This window comes from Echeneis naucrates, chromosome 24 (assembly GCF_900963305.1).
Source record: "Echeneis naucrates chromosome 24, fEcheNa1.1, whole genome shotgun sequence".
In the NCBI taxonomy this organism is placed as follows: domain Eukaryota; kingdom Metazoa; phylum Chordata; class Actinopteri; order Carangiformes; family Echeneidae; genus Echeneis; species Echeneis naucrates.
The window spans coordinates 6,786,716-6,805,999 of NC_042534.1; the positions used below are offsets into that span (position 1 = coordinate 6,786,716).

General features: G+C 41.7%; 2 protein-coding genes across 3 annotated transcripts; one reads left to right on the forward strand and one right to left on the reverse strand.

Annotated features, from left to right (window-relative positions):
- Positions 1-1,377: 1,377 nt before the first annotated feature.
- LOC115038067 (apolipoprotein B-100-like) lies at positions 1,378-15,352 on the forward strand. The gene is made up of 26 exons (XM_029496890.1): positions 1,378-1,432; positions 1,801-1,845; positions 1,949-2,061; positions 2,154-2,299; positions 2,448-2,595; positions 3,016-3,168; positions 3,402-3,526; positions 3,708-3,793; positions 3,882-4,332; positions 4,457-4,571; positions 4,660-4,806; positions 4,911-5,122; positions 5,255-5,474; positions 5,742-5,915; positions 6,004-6,207; positions 6,319-6,486; positions 6,752-6,954; positions 7,201-7,371; positions 7,531-7,661; positions 7,789-7,990; positions 8,136-8,308; positions 8,411-8,586; positions 8,690-8,805; positions 8,967-9,340; positions 9,459-14,158; positions 14,258-15,352. The coding sequence occupies exons 1-26, from the start codon at positions 1,378-1,380 to the stop codon at positions 15,350-15,352; spliced, it is 9,903 nt and encodes a 3,300-aa protein (XP_029352750.1).
- A 1,069-nt stretch (positions 15,353-16,421) lies between these two features.
- On the reverse strand, positions 16,422-18,949 carry LOC115038070 (rho-related GTP-binding protein RhoB). Of its 2 annotated transcripts, XM_029496898.1 has the most exons (2): positions 18,679-18,949; positions 16,422-18,618 (listed from the first exon to the last, which is right to left on the reverse strand). In XM_029496898.1, the coding sequence occupies exons 1-2, from the start codon at positions 18,805-18,807 to the stop codon at positions 18,217-18,219; spliced, it is 531 nt and encodes a 176-aa protein (XP_029352758.1). In that variant the 5' UTR covers positions 18,808-18,949; the 3' UTR covers positions 16,422-18,216. The 2 variants fall into 2 exon arrangements, with proteins under 2 accessions (XP_029352758.1, XP_029352757.1); XM_029496897.1 differs by having other exon boundaries at positions 16,422-18,949.
- Between the last annotated feature and the right edge of the window lie 335 nt (positions 18,950-19,284).

Genomic DNA, 19,284 nt, shown 5'->3' on the forward strand with positions numbered 1-19,284 from the left:
GTTTTCCTTTTCAAATGTGAGAAATGGGAAGAAAGCCCAACACAGTTACAGGAAGTTTAAAATGACACCTTCTGGTGGCGTTTTTTTTTTTTTAAGTACTTAAGTAAATGTGCCAGGGCAGCACAGCGACATAGTGCTGTTGGCCCACACGAAGAAGCTTGTGGGTTTGGTTCCCAGCCTGGGGCCTTTCTGTGCTGAATTCGGTTTGTTGGGTTTCCTCCGGGTACTCCTGTTTCATCCCACTGTCTAAAGACATCATGTTTGGGTTAACTGGTCACTCTAAAATTGTCGTAGGTCTGAATGTAGCAGGTTGTAGGTCTCTGTCTCTCTCTGTGTGTTGGCCCTGTATTGGACTGGCAACCTGTCCAGGGTGTACCCCACCCTCACCCAATGTGAGCTGGGATTGGTTCCAGCACCAGCCATGACGCTGAAAGGGATAAGTGGTAGAAGATGAATGAATGAATGGATGTAAATGTGCCACCAGTGTTGTACCTGTTTCGGGATAGATAGAAAGTGCAGCCATCTTATATACCCAACCTGAAAAAGACACAAAGAATGTCCATATAATTCAAGTGCCACAAACAGCAGGTGTCTCAAGTTTTGATTCTGTGTAAATGTGGATTCATTTTGTTAGTAGGGCAAAGGTTTATTTGGCTTTCTTTAAAATGCCTTCATGTATTTGTAGATGTGTAGGGCATCAGATAATGTGCTTTGAGCTAAAAACTTGTATTAAGGATCTGCAAATAAATTGTTTCTTCTTGAATTAATCTAAAACAGTTTCAATATAAAATCATAACTCTGAAATGGTCAAAATCACTTGACTTAAAGACAACATTCAGATTGAAATGAAACTTTTAAAAAAGTACTTCCCCTTATACTTCACTGATACTATCAAATTAGTTTATTTGTTATCTGCCCTTTGACCACTACAGAGAAATCAAAGTTAGTGATTGAAGCTATATTAGCTATTGTATAACATTAATCTGATAGCAAAATGTTGTTTTTAAGATAAAGATGTGTGCCTTTTTTAATTATAAACATATTACATATTACATTAAAACACAACCTCAATATCAGTCTAAAGAACAGATCCAAAAAATAAAATGCACCGAGGACGCAAGCTCACGTAATCATTCAGACCTCCCCCACCCAGTTCTGACAGAGTCAGCCAGACTTAGTTTGTGAAATGATTTTACCTTTGGCCTGCCACAAGGACTGCTCAGACTTTGGAACCAGGGCAACACATTAGCAAGTCCTAGTGATCACACACTTTAAGATTGGAGAACTATAAAAGCCAAAAGAGCACGGCTCAAGAGTTAGTCTTCGCTGAAAGAGGAGGACTCTCCTTACCAATATTGGAGCTTCACTAAGCCCATCATGGGGGGTGCCAAGCTCTGCCTTTTGCTGCTTCTGGGCACATACACTCTAGCCCGTAAGTACTGTGCTTTTATGTTGAAGCCAAAAGAATTTAAAGATTTTGTTTTTAATATTTTAAAGGTAAATTAATTTAGGAGAAAAGCCAGTGATTATGTTCTGCTTTGTGGAATATTTTCCTCTAAGATGTTGCTTTTGTGATTCTTGATAACTTTGTTTTGATGCCGTTTCAATAAAGGGATTTTTTTATGTGGTGAACGCTTTGACAACAAATGAAAAGAATCCAAAATTAAAAAATTGTTTAATTATATGTGTAACTTTATACTTATATACCCTCTAATGCAACTATGTGTAAGCTTTCTAAACAAGTTTTGTATAGGTTGTGGCCTTTAAAATCGTTACATACATTTTTTTCACCTTTTACAGAACAAGATGTGGGAGCTTCTGGGGAACAATCTCCAGTTTGTTATTGTGAGTTGTTTGTTTATTGAAAATATTGTGTCATTTGTATGAAATCAAGTATGCAAAACATGAACACATCAGTGATCTAAATGATATTTCGAACACTTTTTAGTGGCCAAAAGATTCAAGAACCAGAAGCGGTTTGTATACGACTATGAAGCTGAGACTTTCAATGGTGTAAATGGAGCAACTGGCAATAAGAGTGGGCCCAAAGTTTCCTGCAAAGTATGTCAAACAGCCCTGATCGATAGAGCAAATACAAGTCTCATGATCCTGAAAAGGAAAACACTAACTAAAGTGTTTGCTCTGCCACAAAGGTTGAGATTGATGTGCCGCAGACCTGCAGCTTCATCCTGCGCACAACAGAGTGCTCTCTGAATGAGATCTCTGGTGTGGATGCTGAAGGCAACCCAGTGTATCGTCCTGCTGCTCAAAACAATGCCTTCGGACTTGCCATGGCCAAGTGAGTCACCTTATTTTATGTCCAGGAAAGATTTATTTCCTATCTATATTTTTCAGTCCTAAAAGAGAGGACAGTAATTAAGGAAATATAAAAGCAAAGGGTGAACTGAAAGGGCAGGTTGTAAAGGATGATCTTGCCACGTCACCAGATACCCTCTGAAGATCACAGTTGAAGGAGAGACAAATGTTGGACTCTACCCTGAGGAAAATGAGCCTGTCAACATCCTGAATATCAAGAGGGGCATTGTCTCTGCTCTCATGGTGCCTGCAATGGAAGAGGAGAAGAACAAAGAAATGGTAGTGTACCTTCCCCAGATTGATTTCCTTGTTTTCATCTGCATTTATTTTGTTTTGCCATTTCAGTACATAGTTCCCAATCAATTTGGGACCAAAGTCACCAAGTAGAGCTTGCTTCTGTTTTTTTTGGAGTTGCACAATGATTAGATAAGCTGGCTACAGTCACAGGTGATAAATACATGCCTGTAACATCATGTTCTCGCACAGACAATGCTCAGGAGCAGGTCAAAGTCCTAGATAACTTTATCTTTCTAATGGTATCATCACATGCTCTCATGATTTGGGCTAATCTTTAGGATTGATGGATTATCAGATTCAGGGAAATAATTAAATGACGTAAGGCAGGTTCACCAGTCCAGCTCTTGCTGCTTGTTGTCTCCCAATCCCTCAGTATTGATGATAGCCTCTGATCATTTTCAGCCCACTGTGCATGGAGTGTGCTCCACCGACTACACTGTCAACTCCGCAGCAGAGATTGCCACTGATGTGACTGTCACCAGGGACCTGTCCAAATGTGACGGGTTTGTTGCCCACAGGCAGAACACCAGTCCTCTGGCCATCATCACTGGCATGGTAAGAGTTTAAGCAACAAACTAATGCCATCACCATTGTAATAATGTGTGTAGAGCTATATATTGTACAAGGCTAATGGCACGGAAGAAAACAGGAAGGTATAAGTATAGCAATAATAAAAAAGTGAATGCAAAAAGCTATATTCACTGTATAAACTGATTCCCAAACCCAAAAAAAGTTTTTCAGCATTTACATGATCATATGAAACTCTGATGTTATTTGTCTTTCATCAGAACTACCCTCTGTCCAAGATGATTAGCAGCACTCAGACTTGCAACTACAGGTTTGACAACCATAAGAAGCACATGACCAGCGGTACATGCACAGAGAAACACCTCTTCCTGCCCTTCTCCCACCAGTGAGTACCTGGTTAAAATGTTCCCTTAGTGCTAATTCAACACACAGGTTCAGATTTTTTCTTTATACTTCCTGTATTCAACAATATTTGAATTTAGAAAAGATTAATTATATAATGTATAATGTATAATGTTTTCCTTATAACTAATATTCTAAAATGACCTCTTTCCTAATGAAAACAGAAATGAATATGGAATCTCTGCCATGGTGAAACAGACCCTGGCTCTGAGGGAGACTGCCAAGATCAATGACAGAATCTTTGATCTCAGTGAGTGTTTCACCTTTAAGAAAATGTTGCAAAACAAAACAAAACCAAAAAATCACATTCTCATTGCTTGTGCTGTCATTCTGTGCAGAAAATAACAATCGCAAGTTCTTGTCCATGGATGCTGCTGATGAAAAGAGCCCCATGCAGAACAAGGAGGCTGTCATTGCCACAATGCAGCAGCTTAACACCCTTTCACAGACCACTCAGGGCGAGGAGCGTGCAAGCCTCTTCTACAAACTGGTGTCTGAGCTCCGAGGTCTGAACGCTGACATCCTGGGATCTGTTACTGAGGAGATGATGGACATGTCCACTTCTCTGACATGGCAAGCACTTGCTCAGTGTGGTACTCCAGAGTGCACCAGCGCCATTCTGAAGGTTCTCAGGACCTTTGATGAATCTGCTCTTGAGGTTGATGCTGCTGTCTATGCCCTTGGTCTGCTGCCTAATCCCTCCCGCCTCCTGGTGAAGGACATGCTGGCAATGGCTCAGTATAAGCAGAGCAAACCGATCATGTATGCCCTTAGCAATGCAGTCAGGAAGTAAGTAGACCCACATATTACCTTGAAAATAGATATTTTTAGATGTACCTGTCAATACTGTAACACTAAGTGGTAGTTCCTGTGGTAAATTACTGTATTCACCAATGTCTACCTTTATCACTAGACTGTATCAGGCGGAGGGAGTCACCCCTGAGATTACTGCTGTGTCTGAGTACATGGCTTCTCTTCTGGGTGCAGATTGTGCTGGGGAGAAAGATCTGACCTTCCTGACCTTGAGGGTAGGTAACTGGCTATGGTCTTTAATCACAATAAAGTTTTTTTGTTTTTTGTTTTTTTTTTCCTAAAATTGTACATCATCCAATCCAGGTTATTGGCAACATGGGAGACGCAATTGAGGAAGCAGACCCTGCAATCAAGAATACCCTGCTGAAGTGCATGAGGCAGCCAGCAACCACGCTGTCTGTGCAGCTTGCTGCCATTCAGGCTTTCAGGCGCATGTCTGTGACAGAAGAGGTGTGAAACATCCCCCTGCAAAGAAAAGCAGTATCCCAGTTTACCATTTTTCTAGTGCAAGCTTTTTTCTGTGACAAATTAGTTACTGTTGCTTTTCTATTCAGGTTCGCTCCAACCTCCAGAGGGTCAGCCAGTACGCCAAAGGCGCTGTGCAGAAACGTCTAGCAGCTTACCTCATTCTGATGAGGGACCCCAATAACAGTGATATCGACATGGTGAAGAAGCTTCTCGTGCAGGGACAGAACATGCAGGTCAAGGCCTTTGTGACATCCCACATCTACAACATCATTTATTCCACTGATTCAGAGACCCAGAAGTAAGTATGAAGTACACTGTCACTGATGGCACAATTACTGTTTCATTTCAAGGGAATGCTGTAATAATAATTCTACCAACAAACCCAACTGTTTGTTATAAGATGTTTGTTTTGCATTTATTTTTACCACAGACTTGGTAAGAGGATAATGGATGCCCTGCAGGACATTGATGTTGTTACACACAACGATTACACCACAATGTCTCGCCACTACAAGCTGGGTGTGGCACACGACAGGATGCTGGCTGGCATTCAGGGCAATGTTATCTTTGATCCCAGCAACCAGTTGCCGAGGGAGGTCTTGCTGGAAATGACCCTGGGAGCTTTTGGTTACAGCATGGACATTTGGGAGGTGTGTACATCATAATAGCTAGCGTGGAAATTGTCCCTTTACAGTGCCAAAGAAATGTACTACAGACAGTAAAGCTGTAAAAGAAAACAGGTAGAAAGTAAGGAAAAAAGACAAAACTAATTAAATACCTTTCTTTTGTTGTTTTTTATATTGTTGTTGTAGTTTTATTCAGAAATTTGGTCAGCCCTACTTATCTAACAGTCAACTTAAAGTTATTTAACGGTTTAACCAAATATTTGTAAAATAACTGCTGTCTTTCTCTGATAGGTTGGAATGGAGGGAAAGGGCTTTGAACCAACAGTTGATGCTTTGTTTGGAAAGAATGGGTTCTTCCCTGACACTGTGTCCAAGGCTATTTACTGGGCTGAAGACAAGATGCCACCAAAGATCAAAGATGTCCTAGAGAAATGGGTTGCTCCCCTGAAATCAGATGGACACGGGGTATATCCTGGTTTTGGCTGTATTTATTAAATATTTTAATTTATGATATATTTTCACAGCAATTAAAACAATTTAACTCTTTCCTAAGGTCCCTGAAAATCTTGTCAGAGACATTGTTCGCAACTTCAACAAGCTGGTGAAAGATCTGCAGAGTCAAGAGTCTCCAGAGGCCATGGCCTATCTGAGGTTCATGGGGGCTGAGCTTGGCTACATCAAGGGCAATGAACTGAAGTCTATTGTGCAAAACACAATGATGTATGCTGACATTATAATGAGGATCATTCCTTCCAAGGTACGTGTCTGTACTAATGGTATCTGTTAAATGTGACACCTTCATAAATTGCTATTCCATTTCTTTCCCCTCCACAAGAGCGAGTTAAAAATATGTAATTCTTATTATCAGGTCCTGTCTAGACTAATGGCCAGCACTGACAATGAGATCTTTGCCCATTACATCTTCATGGACAACAAATTCAGCACATCAACAGCATCTGGCCTGCCTCTCACATTTGCTCTGTCTGGTACCTTCACTCCTGGCGCAAAGGGAGGCCTTCGCGTTACTCCAAATATGGTAGGTTTTCTATATTTCTTTCCCAATCCATCAATGACACCCCAAGTTATGTTATGTCAGTATTATCCTGCTGCTGGTCAACTGATTTTTTCTGTCAAATACCATGCAAGGTGTTATTAAATTCAGCAATAATAGCACTACTAATAAGACAAGTTGTATTTGTTGTTCCCACAGATTGCAGTAACGTTTGTGCAATTGTGTAAAATTCTTTCCTTCATGCCTTTGCATTTAATTTCATCTATTCTACCTGTTTTCATTCGCAAAGGAACTGTCGTTCAGGCCCTCTGTTGGAGTTGAGTTTGTGACTCAGATGGGAGTCCATGTTCCTCAGTTTGTTGTGTCCACTGTGGAGATGCACACCAACATGTACCATGAGAGTGCACTCAATGCCAAAATCACCATGGAGCCAAACCAGGTCAAGCTTTCCATCCCTGCCCCAGAGGGCACCACAAAAATCTTGAGTATCAGGTAAGAGCAGAAAACAGTCATCCATTATACTGAATGGAATAAATGCAAATTTAAAATTATGCTTGTGCTTTTGTGAGCCTGCTGTAAGTCATAGACTGGTTCAAAATTAGTGATCAGACGTGATAGCAGTAGAACAAAACAATTACCAGTATGTTTAGTGTCAAAGTAAAATGTGGCACTTGTCACATGTAATCTTTCATACAGCACTTTGACTGAAAGGATTTGGTTGTTCTTTCTTTGAAATAGCAATAAAGTGTGGATTGTGGGTGCTGGCCAGTCTACAATGATCCCACACACAGAGGGTGAATCAAACTGCAGCCCTCTGTTCTCTGGAGTCAGATACTGCACCAAAACACTTGGTGCTGACACTGGTGACAAGACAGCTGTGCCTTACTTCCCCCTGAATGGAGAGACTAGGTAAGTTGTCCTTAGAAGAAACTGTGATTATTTTGTCTCATAGTCGCCATGAAATGGTGCATCACACATCACACCCTTTTTTAGTTATTTAAGTAAACAATACATTATCATAGAAGATTTTAATCAGAATTCATCATCGAGTTTTTCCCTTCATGTTAGCTTTTCTGTTGACATCAAACCTACGAAAGAGGTATCTGAGTACACAGCCACCATCGCCTACAAGCTCCTCAATGAAGGAAAGGACAACAACCAAAAGGTTGATTCTTTGAAAATGATCCTGAGAGCTGAAGGTATGATCATAACATTAGGAAAAAAATATGTTCACCTTTTTTTTCTTTGAGCCACGGTCTCTTTTTAAGTTCAAAGGGCTAGTTAAGTCAGTAATTAAATCATTCTTTTTCAAACTCTGCTACTTAGGTGCTGTGCCGACTGAAGCTACAGCCACCATGAAATACAACAGGAACAGGAACGTCTTCACCACTCAAGTCCAGATCCCTGACTTTGATGTTGAGGCTGGTGTTAAAATTGCCATGACCGACAGCTCTTCCAGAGGCAAATCCATCATTTTTGAGATTTCCAACAAGAACGTGCCCCAACTCTCTGTGATTGGCCGTGCCAAGTGAGTAAACCGAACTGGGATCTTTGTTGAAACACTTTTTCAATGAATAATGTCGCTTGTAAATTTTTATATTCAACAGCCCTCACGCATCTTTGCGTATACCAGAATTGACTAAATCAATTTTGTTTTTCTCATTTTTATAAAGGCTTCAAGCCATGACGGATGGCATGCTGCAGGTGCAGCTGCTGGTCCCCTCACTCCAAACTGATGCCGCTATCACAGCAAGAATGAACAAAAACAATGGACTCACTGTGGAGATCAAAAGTGATGTGAAGGTCCTGAGCGCCTCATCTGTTCAGGCAGTTCTATTCAAATATGGTTCGTATGTTAGACAATAATCAAATTTCAAAGAATGATTTTAGAGATTTCTCCAAGCACTCTATGATACAAAAGTATATTTCTAAATGTTTTGTTTCTCAGGTGAAAACCAGGCTGAGGTTCAGCTGATGTCCAATGTGAATGCTGACACTAAGATCGTGGTGCCTTACACTGAAGCCCTCCAGGCCTGGCTCAGACAAGTTGTGGAGGGTGCCATGGAGAAGCAAGTTGTCAAGACTGACATGAAACTGGGTCATATTTTCAACAAGGCAGTTGAGGTGAAATAAATATCATTATTAATAATCATTATGTAATATTTCTTCGACTAAATTCTAGTTTCTTCCCTACTAAAGCATGAGAAATGTTGTATTTCTTCATCAGGCCAGCAATAACTGGATGGACAAGATTACAACTGAGGTCCCATATGTTGAAGCTCTGAGGAACAGTTTAGCAGATGTGGGAATTCCCTCCATGCCAGAAAACCTATTCATGAACCTGTAAGTATAACACACATCCAATCTTAGTTAGAATTCATTTAATCGATTATTAGAACATTGCGTTTCCCTCAATTGAATTGTAAAATAGGTAACAGCATCCTCTCTCCAGACAAGTCTCTGTTTTAAATTTAACAAATATCCTTTTTTCATCATTTCACCAGTGAAAGCGCATTCAAATACCGGTTCAACCAGGATCTTTTGACCATCACTATCCCTCTGCCTCTTGGAGGAAAGTCATCTGAAGAGCTGAGAATACCGTCGATGGTCACATCTCCTCGCATCTCAATGCCTCAGGTGGGCATGGAGCTTGCGCCAAGGCAGATCCAAATCCCCACTTTTACCATCCCTTCTGAATATGATCTCACCCTGCCTCTGATGGGAATGATGGAAGTGTCTGCCAAAGTCAACAGCAACTATTATAACTGGGAGGCAACAGTCTCAGCTGGCAACAACACTGCTGAGTTTCCTAACTACCTTGCCAGGTTCAAAGTGATGGCTGACAGCCCAATCAAACTTCTCGCCTTTTCAACTGAGGGTAATTGAACTGTTTCTTTATTCATTATTCTTACTAACTTATGCATTTGTTATTTGACATGGCATAAACAGTACTAAGTTGATACTAATTTATATTTTACTGTTCTTCTGGTTTGAAGGAGCTACAAAATTAACTTCCAAAGCAGAGAAAGCTATGAAATACAGCATTGATAGCTCCCTGACGCACATGCTCGTGAAAACAGGCTTTAATCTTCAGGAAACCATTGCTGTCACAGAAAATATACTATCAACAGGAAGCTACAACATCTATGCCACTTCCCCTCTTGGTCTGGACACTTCTCTGACAGTTACGTCCCAGCTCACCCTAGACTCAAAAATGCTCTCTGGAGACATCAACACAGATGGAAGTGTTACTGTAGGACCTATGGCTGCTACCACCACCTATCTCCACACTTTCTCTGTTGAGCCAGCAAAGAGAGAAGCAAGACTGGAGAGCACACTGAATGTGGACTCCGAAATCCTGAAGGTTGCAAACAAGATCAAGGCATCATATTCAAAGCAGGAACTCCTGATTGAGTCCAACACCAACATGAACACTGAGCCCATCAAGCACACCACCAAAGTGAGCCTTAACTACAAGGATGCCAGGCTAATCATCCAGTCCGACTCTGTGACCAAGGCTGATGAGAGAATGCTTCGTAGCCAGACGGAGTTCTCCGCTAGTGGAGGACAGGCTAGCCTCAGGATTGAGAATCAAGCTGATGATACAAAGAACCGAGCCTACTCTCTCCTCACAGGTTCCATCAACCCCTCCGGCCTGGAGATCAATGCCGATGCCTCCCTTAACATCTTTTCAAGCCTTGCATCTCACAAGGCAACCTTGACCCTGAACACAAATGGCCTGACTACCAGCTGCACCACAACTGCTCAGCATAGCCCAATGACCTTTGAGAATGTTTTCCATGGTGGGGTTGACACCTCTGGTGCCACCATTTCTCTCCTCACCAAGGGAGCTGTTAAAGAGAACAAAGCCGAGTTCAATCTTGAGGGAAAGTTGGCGACCACAGAAGTATATTTCAATGGCAAGTTTGAGGGTAATCTCTTTGACATCAATACCAGGAACATAATGAACCTCAGACTGAATGAAGATGGCCTGGTTCTCTCCAACAACATGGTCGGCTCTTTCAACGAGATGAGGACTGAAAATACCCACTCACTGTCTCTTGCACTGCGATCTTTCACACTCCACACCAAGACCAACAGTGTCCTCGACAGCAAGAACTCCTACATGCATGACATCACAGTTAACATTGAGCGCTTCACTGCCTCAGTTGTTGTCAAAAATGACCTGAAGATCATGGAGGTTAACTTTGTGAATGATGCCCAGTTCAATGCTAAGCCCTACAACATGGAGCTAACTGGAACAATCATGGGACTTTACTCAGAGGAAGAGCTCAAGCACACTTACGAAATCAAGTTTGGTGACATGGCCCTGTCTGCAAAGTGCAACACAAATGGCAAACTCCTGGGATCTCATTTGAGACATACCACGGATGTGGAGGTTGCTGGCCTGACCATGAAGTTCACCAATGTGGCTGTCCTCAACTCACCATCTCTTAAGCTGGACAGCACATTTAAAACTGTTGCTGCACCCTTCGAACTGACCATTGATGCCATTTTCAACTCAAATGGTGCAGTATATTTATATGGGCAACAGAGCGGTGAATTGTACAGCAAATTCCTCCTGAAAGCAGAACCTCTTAAATTTGCCCATTCATTTGAGTACAGAGCATCAAGTACCCATGAATTGGAAGGCAGACCCGCTATCAAGACCAACGTGGAGAACAAGTTCAACAGCATGCTTACCCTGCAAGAGCAAAGAGTCACACTGAAGATGGTGTCCAATGTAAATGATCACATTTTTGATGAAGACATTAGCGCCTATAACGATGCAGAGAGAATGGGCATCGAGATGTCAGGAGCTGTCTCAACCGCCTTCTTCACTGGAGCCAATGAAGATTATACCATCTCTGGATTTGTGAAATATGACAAGAACAGTGAGAGCCACTTTATCCAGATCCCTTTCATTGAGCACCTGCCTGCAGTCATTGAAAATGTAAAGAACACAATGATGCAGCTGATGGACCAGAGCATTGAGATGCTTAAAGATATTGACAACAGGTATGAGATCAGTGTCAAGCTGCAGGGTAAAGTGGCAGAAATGAAGGAGGTCATTGACAATATCGACTTCAACCTCTTTGTCCAATACTTGAAAAAGTGTATCTATTCAATTGAAAATGTCTTGACCAACCTAACAACCAAGATCCCAACCGACAAAATCATGAATATGGTTAAAACCGTCAAGCAAACAGTTGAGGCATGGATCAAGAAGTATAACATTGCAAACAGGTTCACTGAAATATATTCCAAAATGGAAGAGATCCTCTCTGGCTACGAAATTGAGAAAATTATTGGAGCCATCATGGATGAGGTTGTTAAAATCATGAAGCAGTATCAGGTGAGGGAAAAGATTCATTCAGCCTTTGCTGCTCTCAGATCTATTGACATCGAACCACTGGTGAAAAAAGCTATGGTACCTGTTCAGGAGCTTGTGAATGAGCTGTACACCTTTGACTTCAAACAGCTGGTTGAAGACATGAGTGACTATTTCATGAGAATGGTCGAGAAAATTAGATCCTTTGATTATGACACACTCACTAGGGAGCTGAAAGAGAAGGTGCTAGATCTGACCAAAATCCCCTGTTTTGGAAAACTCTACGGAGAGTTCAGGGTAGCATCACCTCATTACAAACTCAGAACCACTGCTGAGCTGGAGAACACTACAATTTCATCAGTGACACCAGAGTTCAAAATGGCCCTCAACTCACAGGCTACATCTACTTTGAAAGCCCTTGACTTCACTTTGGATACCAGTGCACATTTCGCTGCACCCCAGATGAGTCATCTGACCATCACTGAGAACATCGATATTCAACAGTCATCTTTCACGCTTGATCACAAAGGCACAATGACTCTCAGAGGTCTTTCAGCTCAGGCTTCTGCTGAAACTGCTGCAAAGGTGACAACCGAGATCTATTCTGCAGAGTTTGTCAATACTGCAGTCCTGACCACCAAAAGTGGGGTTTCTGCCTCTATGGAGTCTGGCTACAAACATGAGCTCAACATGCCACCCCTCAACATCTTCAGTGAAACATCGCTGAAGCAAAAGAGCGTTTTCCTGCTTGAGGATGGCACTGCTCGTCTTACCTTTAACAATCTGGGCAATGGAAAATATGCGGTGCAGGAATTCTCTAAAGAGGCAAATCACAAGAGTGACCTGGAAGTGGTCATGGACCTCCACACAAGCAGAGTAACTTTCACTGGAGAAACAGACTGCAACCATTTAAAAATGAATCAAAATGTGGTTGTCGATGTGTGCATTTTCCGACATATAATTGTTAATGCCAAGGTTGAGACAGAAACACCTTTCATGAAGGACAGTGTTGCAGAGGTCAAATTCCAAGCTAAGGCTGAAGACATGAAAATTGATTTCAGTGCCTCTCACAGTGCAGAGCTGACTGGACAGGTTGAAGGAGCTCTCTCAAGCTCTACTCTTGCTTTGATCAGCCCTAACGAGCTTACATTTACCACCCAGAATAAGGGAAATGCCAAAGTTGGCCTTCCACTCAAGCTGTCTGCAAAGGTTGATCTCCAGAATGACATCACCGTTACGCTTAGCTCCGAAGTTCAGCAGGGTAGCTGGACATCTTTGGCTAGATTCAACCAGTACAAATATTCTCATGACTTCTCCATGGATAATGGTGAGAATGAAATTAACATATTTTCCCAGATTAAAGGAGAAGCAAATCTGGATGTACTGAACCAGCCTATCACAATCCCTGAAATAACAGTGCCATTTACTGGTTTGCGAACCCCAAGAGTGGAGTATGTCTCCCTGTGGCAAGATACTGGCCTAAAATATCTCCTAACAACAACTCAGCAGACATTTGACATGAGCTCCAACCTGAAGTACAAGAAAAACCGTGAGGCATTCGCCTTTGAGATTAATGTGGATCCAATCATCAATGCTCTTAACAACAATGCGGAGACGCTGCACAAATATGTAATCATTGGCAAGGATACAACATCTGCCCTTCTTGAGGCATCCTTCAAAGATGCAAATACAAAGTATGAAGAATACAGGGCTAAGATGCCCAAAACCCTTACAGTGCCTGCATACAGGGTTCCAGTGATGAATGTCGAAATATCAGGATTTACCATTCCCATGCCCGATGTAACCATCATTAGAATGCCATCTCTGTATGTCCCATCTGCCCTGAAGGACCTGACTCTTCCAAAAATCATTCTTCCAGAGGTTTCAACCATCAGGATCCCAGCAATGGGTGATCTGACCTATGGGTTCTCAATGAAAACAGCACTCCTCACAATCAAAACTGACGCCAGCATCAACAACAAGGACATCAGCACCACATACAACCTTGATACTTCCTCATCTTCTGAATTTGAGATTCTGAATGGAAGAATTCAGGCCGACATCAACCTGAGCACAGGAGGTCCATTCAAAACATACGCTACCCTCTCCGTACAACATGCCATGGTAGAGGGAAACCACCGAAGCAACATGATGCTAAGTTATGAAAAAATGGATACCTCCATCACCAATTCATTGAAGGTCAAGCTGCCAGAACTGACTATGGAAATCTCCCAGGAGATTACAGGAAATCCTGAGGAAGGGCTTGTTGTATCTATGTCTACTCCATCTGCAGGACTCATTGCAGTTCAGATGCAGGCTAAGCAGCCAGCACAACTCAAAGCCAGAGTCTATGGTCGCTACCCGGTAAGAGAACTTTTGGCCACTTATTTTCTGAATAATTACCTTTGATTGTGTCCTCAATTTAAATAGTGATTTATTTTTCTCTTCTTTTTCTTCTCACAGTCTGAGCCAAAAACTGACGTTGACATCTTGGGTCTGAAGATGGCTGTGATGAACTCAAAGCTGAACATTCATACAACCTGGAATATGGAAATGCCATATGACGTGATGCTGGGACTGAAGGAGCATGTGCCTGCAGCTGTGGAATTGGTATCTGAGCCTGCGGCTAGAACATATAACGAAATCTACAAAAAAGCTGAAAAGGCTAGAAAGCAGGGCCAGGTTATGTTTGAGAGGGCTGCTAACAGCTTTGCAGCAGTAAATCCTTCTGAGGTTATGACATCTGCCACAGAGAAGATCGTTGAGACCCTGAAACTGTACCAAAAGAAAGTTGAAATTGTGCTTGATGCTATGATGAAATTCCTGAGAGAAACCAAGTTCCAGGTCCCTGGGTACGAACAGAGGCTGTCTGGGCTTGAGGTCTACCAGAAATGTAGTGCTTTTGTTGCTCAGGTATCTGAGGAAGCTGTTCAAAAGATTCCAGAGTATTTTGCCAGCATGTTTACATCAGTCATTGATTATTTACAAGATATTGAATTCACCATTCCTGGCTCAAGCTATATAATCAATGGAAGAGAAATTCTTGAAGATTTGTCTGTAGCTCTGCGAAAAATCCAGCAACAAGTGATTGCCACTCTGAGGGAATTGGGAAAGATCCAGTTGGAAGATATCATTAACAAATTTTATGCATTCGTGCAGTTTACCACTGAACAAAGTGAGAAGCTTGTCCAAACCCTAAAGTCTCAGAACATCAAAAAAATCTCTGACTTTGTCATTGAAATGTACAGGGATGCCATCAACTCTCCAGTCCTGGCCAATGTTGCCAAGCAGATTGGAGAGACCTACAGAATTGTTATGGAATATTTAAAAACCGTGAGAGCTAAAATCCAGAATACTTTGGCTGAAATGTCTACTGAACAGCTTCAGGCTGACATCCAGTCCTGGATTGACTCATTGGTAAAACGTATGAATGCATTTCACAACAATGTCATTAGGACCCTCAAGGAGAAAAGCAAAAATGTAGAACAGTTTGTGAAAGTAAGTGACAGAACAATGGAGGTTGACATTCCCTTGCCATTTGTTGCCAGATCCAACTAAGCGGCCATGGCTAGACATTCTTAAGTGTTTGCATTGATAATATCTGTATGACCATCAAGAAACATTAAATTTGTTCTACCAGAAAAATACAAAACTATATGTTAACAAGTGTTGTTTGTACCCAAGAGGGTTCTCTCTCTATTCTTTTTTCAAGTTATTAATTTTTTGTTATTTCACAGTAGTCTCCCAGTTGTGCTGCTACTGTACCTTTGTGTCTTCTAGTATTTAAAAATGTGTGTTCTTTATTAAAAGCAGTTTGTAGTGCATTAAACTCTGTCCTTTTTTCACATATAATTTTACGTAAATGTCTATTCAGTTTTCGTAAAAAGGCTCTAAGTCGATGAGATAAGATATTAAATAACATTTTGCTGACAAGAAGCACCTACATTTTTAGTCATAGTTACACTGTATAGAACCTCACTCAGATTTTTTTGTCTCCGTGTAATATGTACATTCATTATTTACATCATCAGGTATAACTTTAGCAGAGACAAAGTTTCAAAGAGACAAAGTAAGATCAAAATCTTACTTTAAACAATGTAATGATTACTTCAGGAGTGAAATCACAAATTCAATCTAAGATGGATTTATGCAATATATACTAAATTCATGCAGCAAATCTGTCAATATATACATAAACACTGTACACAATCCTGCAACATAGCAAAGGGCTTTGGTGTAAAAAACAGACAAAGGAACAGGTAAGAAGAGATGGTGAGACACATTGAGTGTTTTTATTGAGTTTCCCATAACAGTAGCAATTGTCCCCTTACACTGTTATTTTTCCTAACAAATAATTTCCATTGTTCTCCATCTACCTTTCAGTATTGTATGATTCCAGTAATGTGAACTTACAAACATATAGGTTTGGCACATTTTCAACATTTGTCCTGTGTGACCAGTGAATTGCAAGTTAACAATACTGGAAATCAGAGGCACATGCATTGGATCCAGCACAATGCATTCCAACTCTGTAAATCAGCAGAGAGCCCAGCAACAGAGGGCAGGGAGGAATGTGACTTTTACACCATCGTAATTCAGGTTTGATTTTTAAAAGACACTCTTTGAGGCTCTGATTTATTTTTGCTTTGTGAACTGCAGAAAAATTGGAAGTTTAAAGGAAAGTTGAGCTTTTTTTTTTTTTTGTCCTACGGTTACCATTAAAATAATTGTGCAGCCACCAGGATTTGCCCTGGATTTTCAGCCTAGGAACACTCCCTCACTGCAATTGATGACCAAAGCTGTTATGTACAAGCACCCCTCAGTACAGTGTACCATACCAGTTACACAACACTCCTGTGAAGAAACAGATTTAACGTAAGTTGAATTTATTTCATAATAATGGAAAACTAGTTGATACATGACATCCAAACGATGTGTCTGAACAGATAAACTTGACTTACATTCACTGTCATAAGAAACATTAAAGGGGGTTTGCGTGCCTCTCAACCGGTCATATTTCAGATTTAATGAATTACAACTTTTTATAGCTTCTGAAAAAAAATTACTACGTATTTAGTTATGTCTTGTGTTGTAGTCAAAATGGATTTTGATTTTATGCTATTATTATAAGATTCTTGTCATAATAAACATTATTGCCAACCCATGGCTTAATCCCATACGAGACTTTGCTGCTAGGTCAGAGCTCTGATATAGCCCAGTCCTTTTAATGACACTTTCTACAAAAAGAGCACTCACATGCTTAACCATCTCACATGCTTTATCTTTTCTGAGCATAAGCTTTAAATGTAAAACGCGAGCATGGTCTTCCAAGTCTTAAAAACAGCTGAAATATGCCTGCATGTGAAATAGCCAAACCTGGATTTCATAATTCAGAAACAGTGTCAGATACACAAAAGCAAAAATGCTGGCTGTGCTATAAATATGTCTTTGTACCATCTTTCTTCGCACTATTTTCCTAATTCATGTTCAAATAGAACCAAGTTCAACAAAGTCCTCCCAAGACCAGTAATGGTAGGCACAGCCAAACACTAACGGTCAGAAAATAAATGTCAATTAGCACAACTGTTTCTTTGCCCACTTGTCTCTGACAGAACACCAAAGAAAAAAAAAAAAAACTTGAAATACATTGGAAAATATGGCTAGCCCTTTCCCAGACACGAGTCATCATCTCCCAGAAAACTGATGAAAATGGGCCTGTTGCATAACAGCTTCTAAACTAAGAACTGATAAAACTAAACTGTAATCCAAAACGCCATGCAACCTCTGAGGAACTCCACAAAACATCATTGTTGCATCCAACACTGATATGAAGGTTTTAAAACAAGTTTAGTTTATGGATGTTGTGCAATTCCTCAAACTTATTACAGCCATTCTACAATACAAAGTGGACATAAATATTGAGTGCAATTCTTTTTTCTTTTCTCTTTTTTTTTTACTGCTTTGCTAATCACAAAGTAGCTTTAACCTTGGCAGTAAGGCAGTGGCAGAAGCAAAAACTGTGAACACAAAGAAAGTGAACAAGTTAAACCTTGGCTTGACAGCAGGCCTTGTCCGCATGAGACATCCAGGCCCAGGCATTCATTGAAAAGTTTGGCCTTTCCCCCCCCCCCCCCCCCAGTCAGACTGGGATCATGTGACCCACAAAGAACATGCTGTAACCAGTGCATTTCAAAACACACACACACACACACACACAGAAATATCAGTTCATTATCGAGTCTGTTCAAAACAACTTGGTTACAGTCATTTGTTCTGGTTCAGCCAAGGTCGTCTGATCAAATGGGAGGATCCGGACCACGATCCCTGCCCACACATGTCCCAGCACATGTCCAGACCAGACTCGGCTCCCGACGGCAGCCCCGTCGCGTCCGAGCCTCAGGGTTTCACCACACACAGTAAATTCACATTAAGGCGCAACACTTGAAACAATCGTCCGGGGGTGTTGTTCGTTTTTGCAAAGCTGCCCTCGTCGCGGTCTCGAACACTTCCCAGATCCCCTCCTTGGTTTTGGCCGAGCACTCCAAATAGTCATATGCGCCAATGCGCATGGCCATGGCCCGGCCGTCCTCCGTCTTCACCGGCTCCAGCTTCAGCCGGGACAGCTCGGTCCGCACACTCTCGTCGTTGCGCAGGTCTTTCTTGTTGGCCACCAATATGATGGGCACGTTGGGACAGAAGTGTTTGACTTCGGGGACCCACTTCTCGGGGATGTTTTCCAACGAGTCCGGGCTGTCCACGGAAAAGCACATCAGGATGACATCAGTGTCCGGGTAGGAGAGCGGCCGCAGCCGGTCGTAGTCTTCCTGTCCGGCCGTGTCCCACAGAGCCAGCTGGACCTGCTTGTTGTCCACTTCTATGTCCGCCACGTACGTCTCAAACACAGTCGGGACGTACACTTCGGGAAACTCGTCTTTGCTGAACACAATGAGTAGACATGTTTTTCCACATGCGCCGTCCCCGACCACCACAAGTTTCTTGCGTATGTCTGCCATCCCGGTCTCTGCCCTCGGTGCCGATCAGACGCGTTTTTCAACACACATATAAGCCTGTTAGACTTCGCTGCCACTATTTAAACAGTCTGAAAGGAGACGGGACAGCCCAAGCCAGTAAATGTCTCCGGTCTCCAAAACTCGCTTACCAGTATACCAACTGCTCTTTATAAAGCACAGGGTGGTTTCCTAAATATAGCAACCCAATCGCAAATAGGGAGGTGAGATCACAGTGTGGAAAGGAAGAGGTGATTGGATCTCATCGGGTTTTCCTCATGCAGAGGAGGGTCATAGATGTCGAAGGACGCACCCGACCCAGGATCGGCCAGGAGCCACCGCATCTGACTGTAGGGTCATGTACATGAAATGAAAAATGGATAACAATAATAATTCTTAAAAAAAAAGAAAAGAAAAGAAAAAAGCTATTTATATTATGAACTACTTGTTTTAAAAGCACAACGTCCAAATCCGGAAGATGTT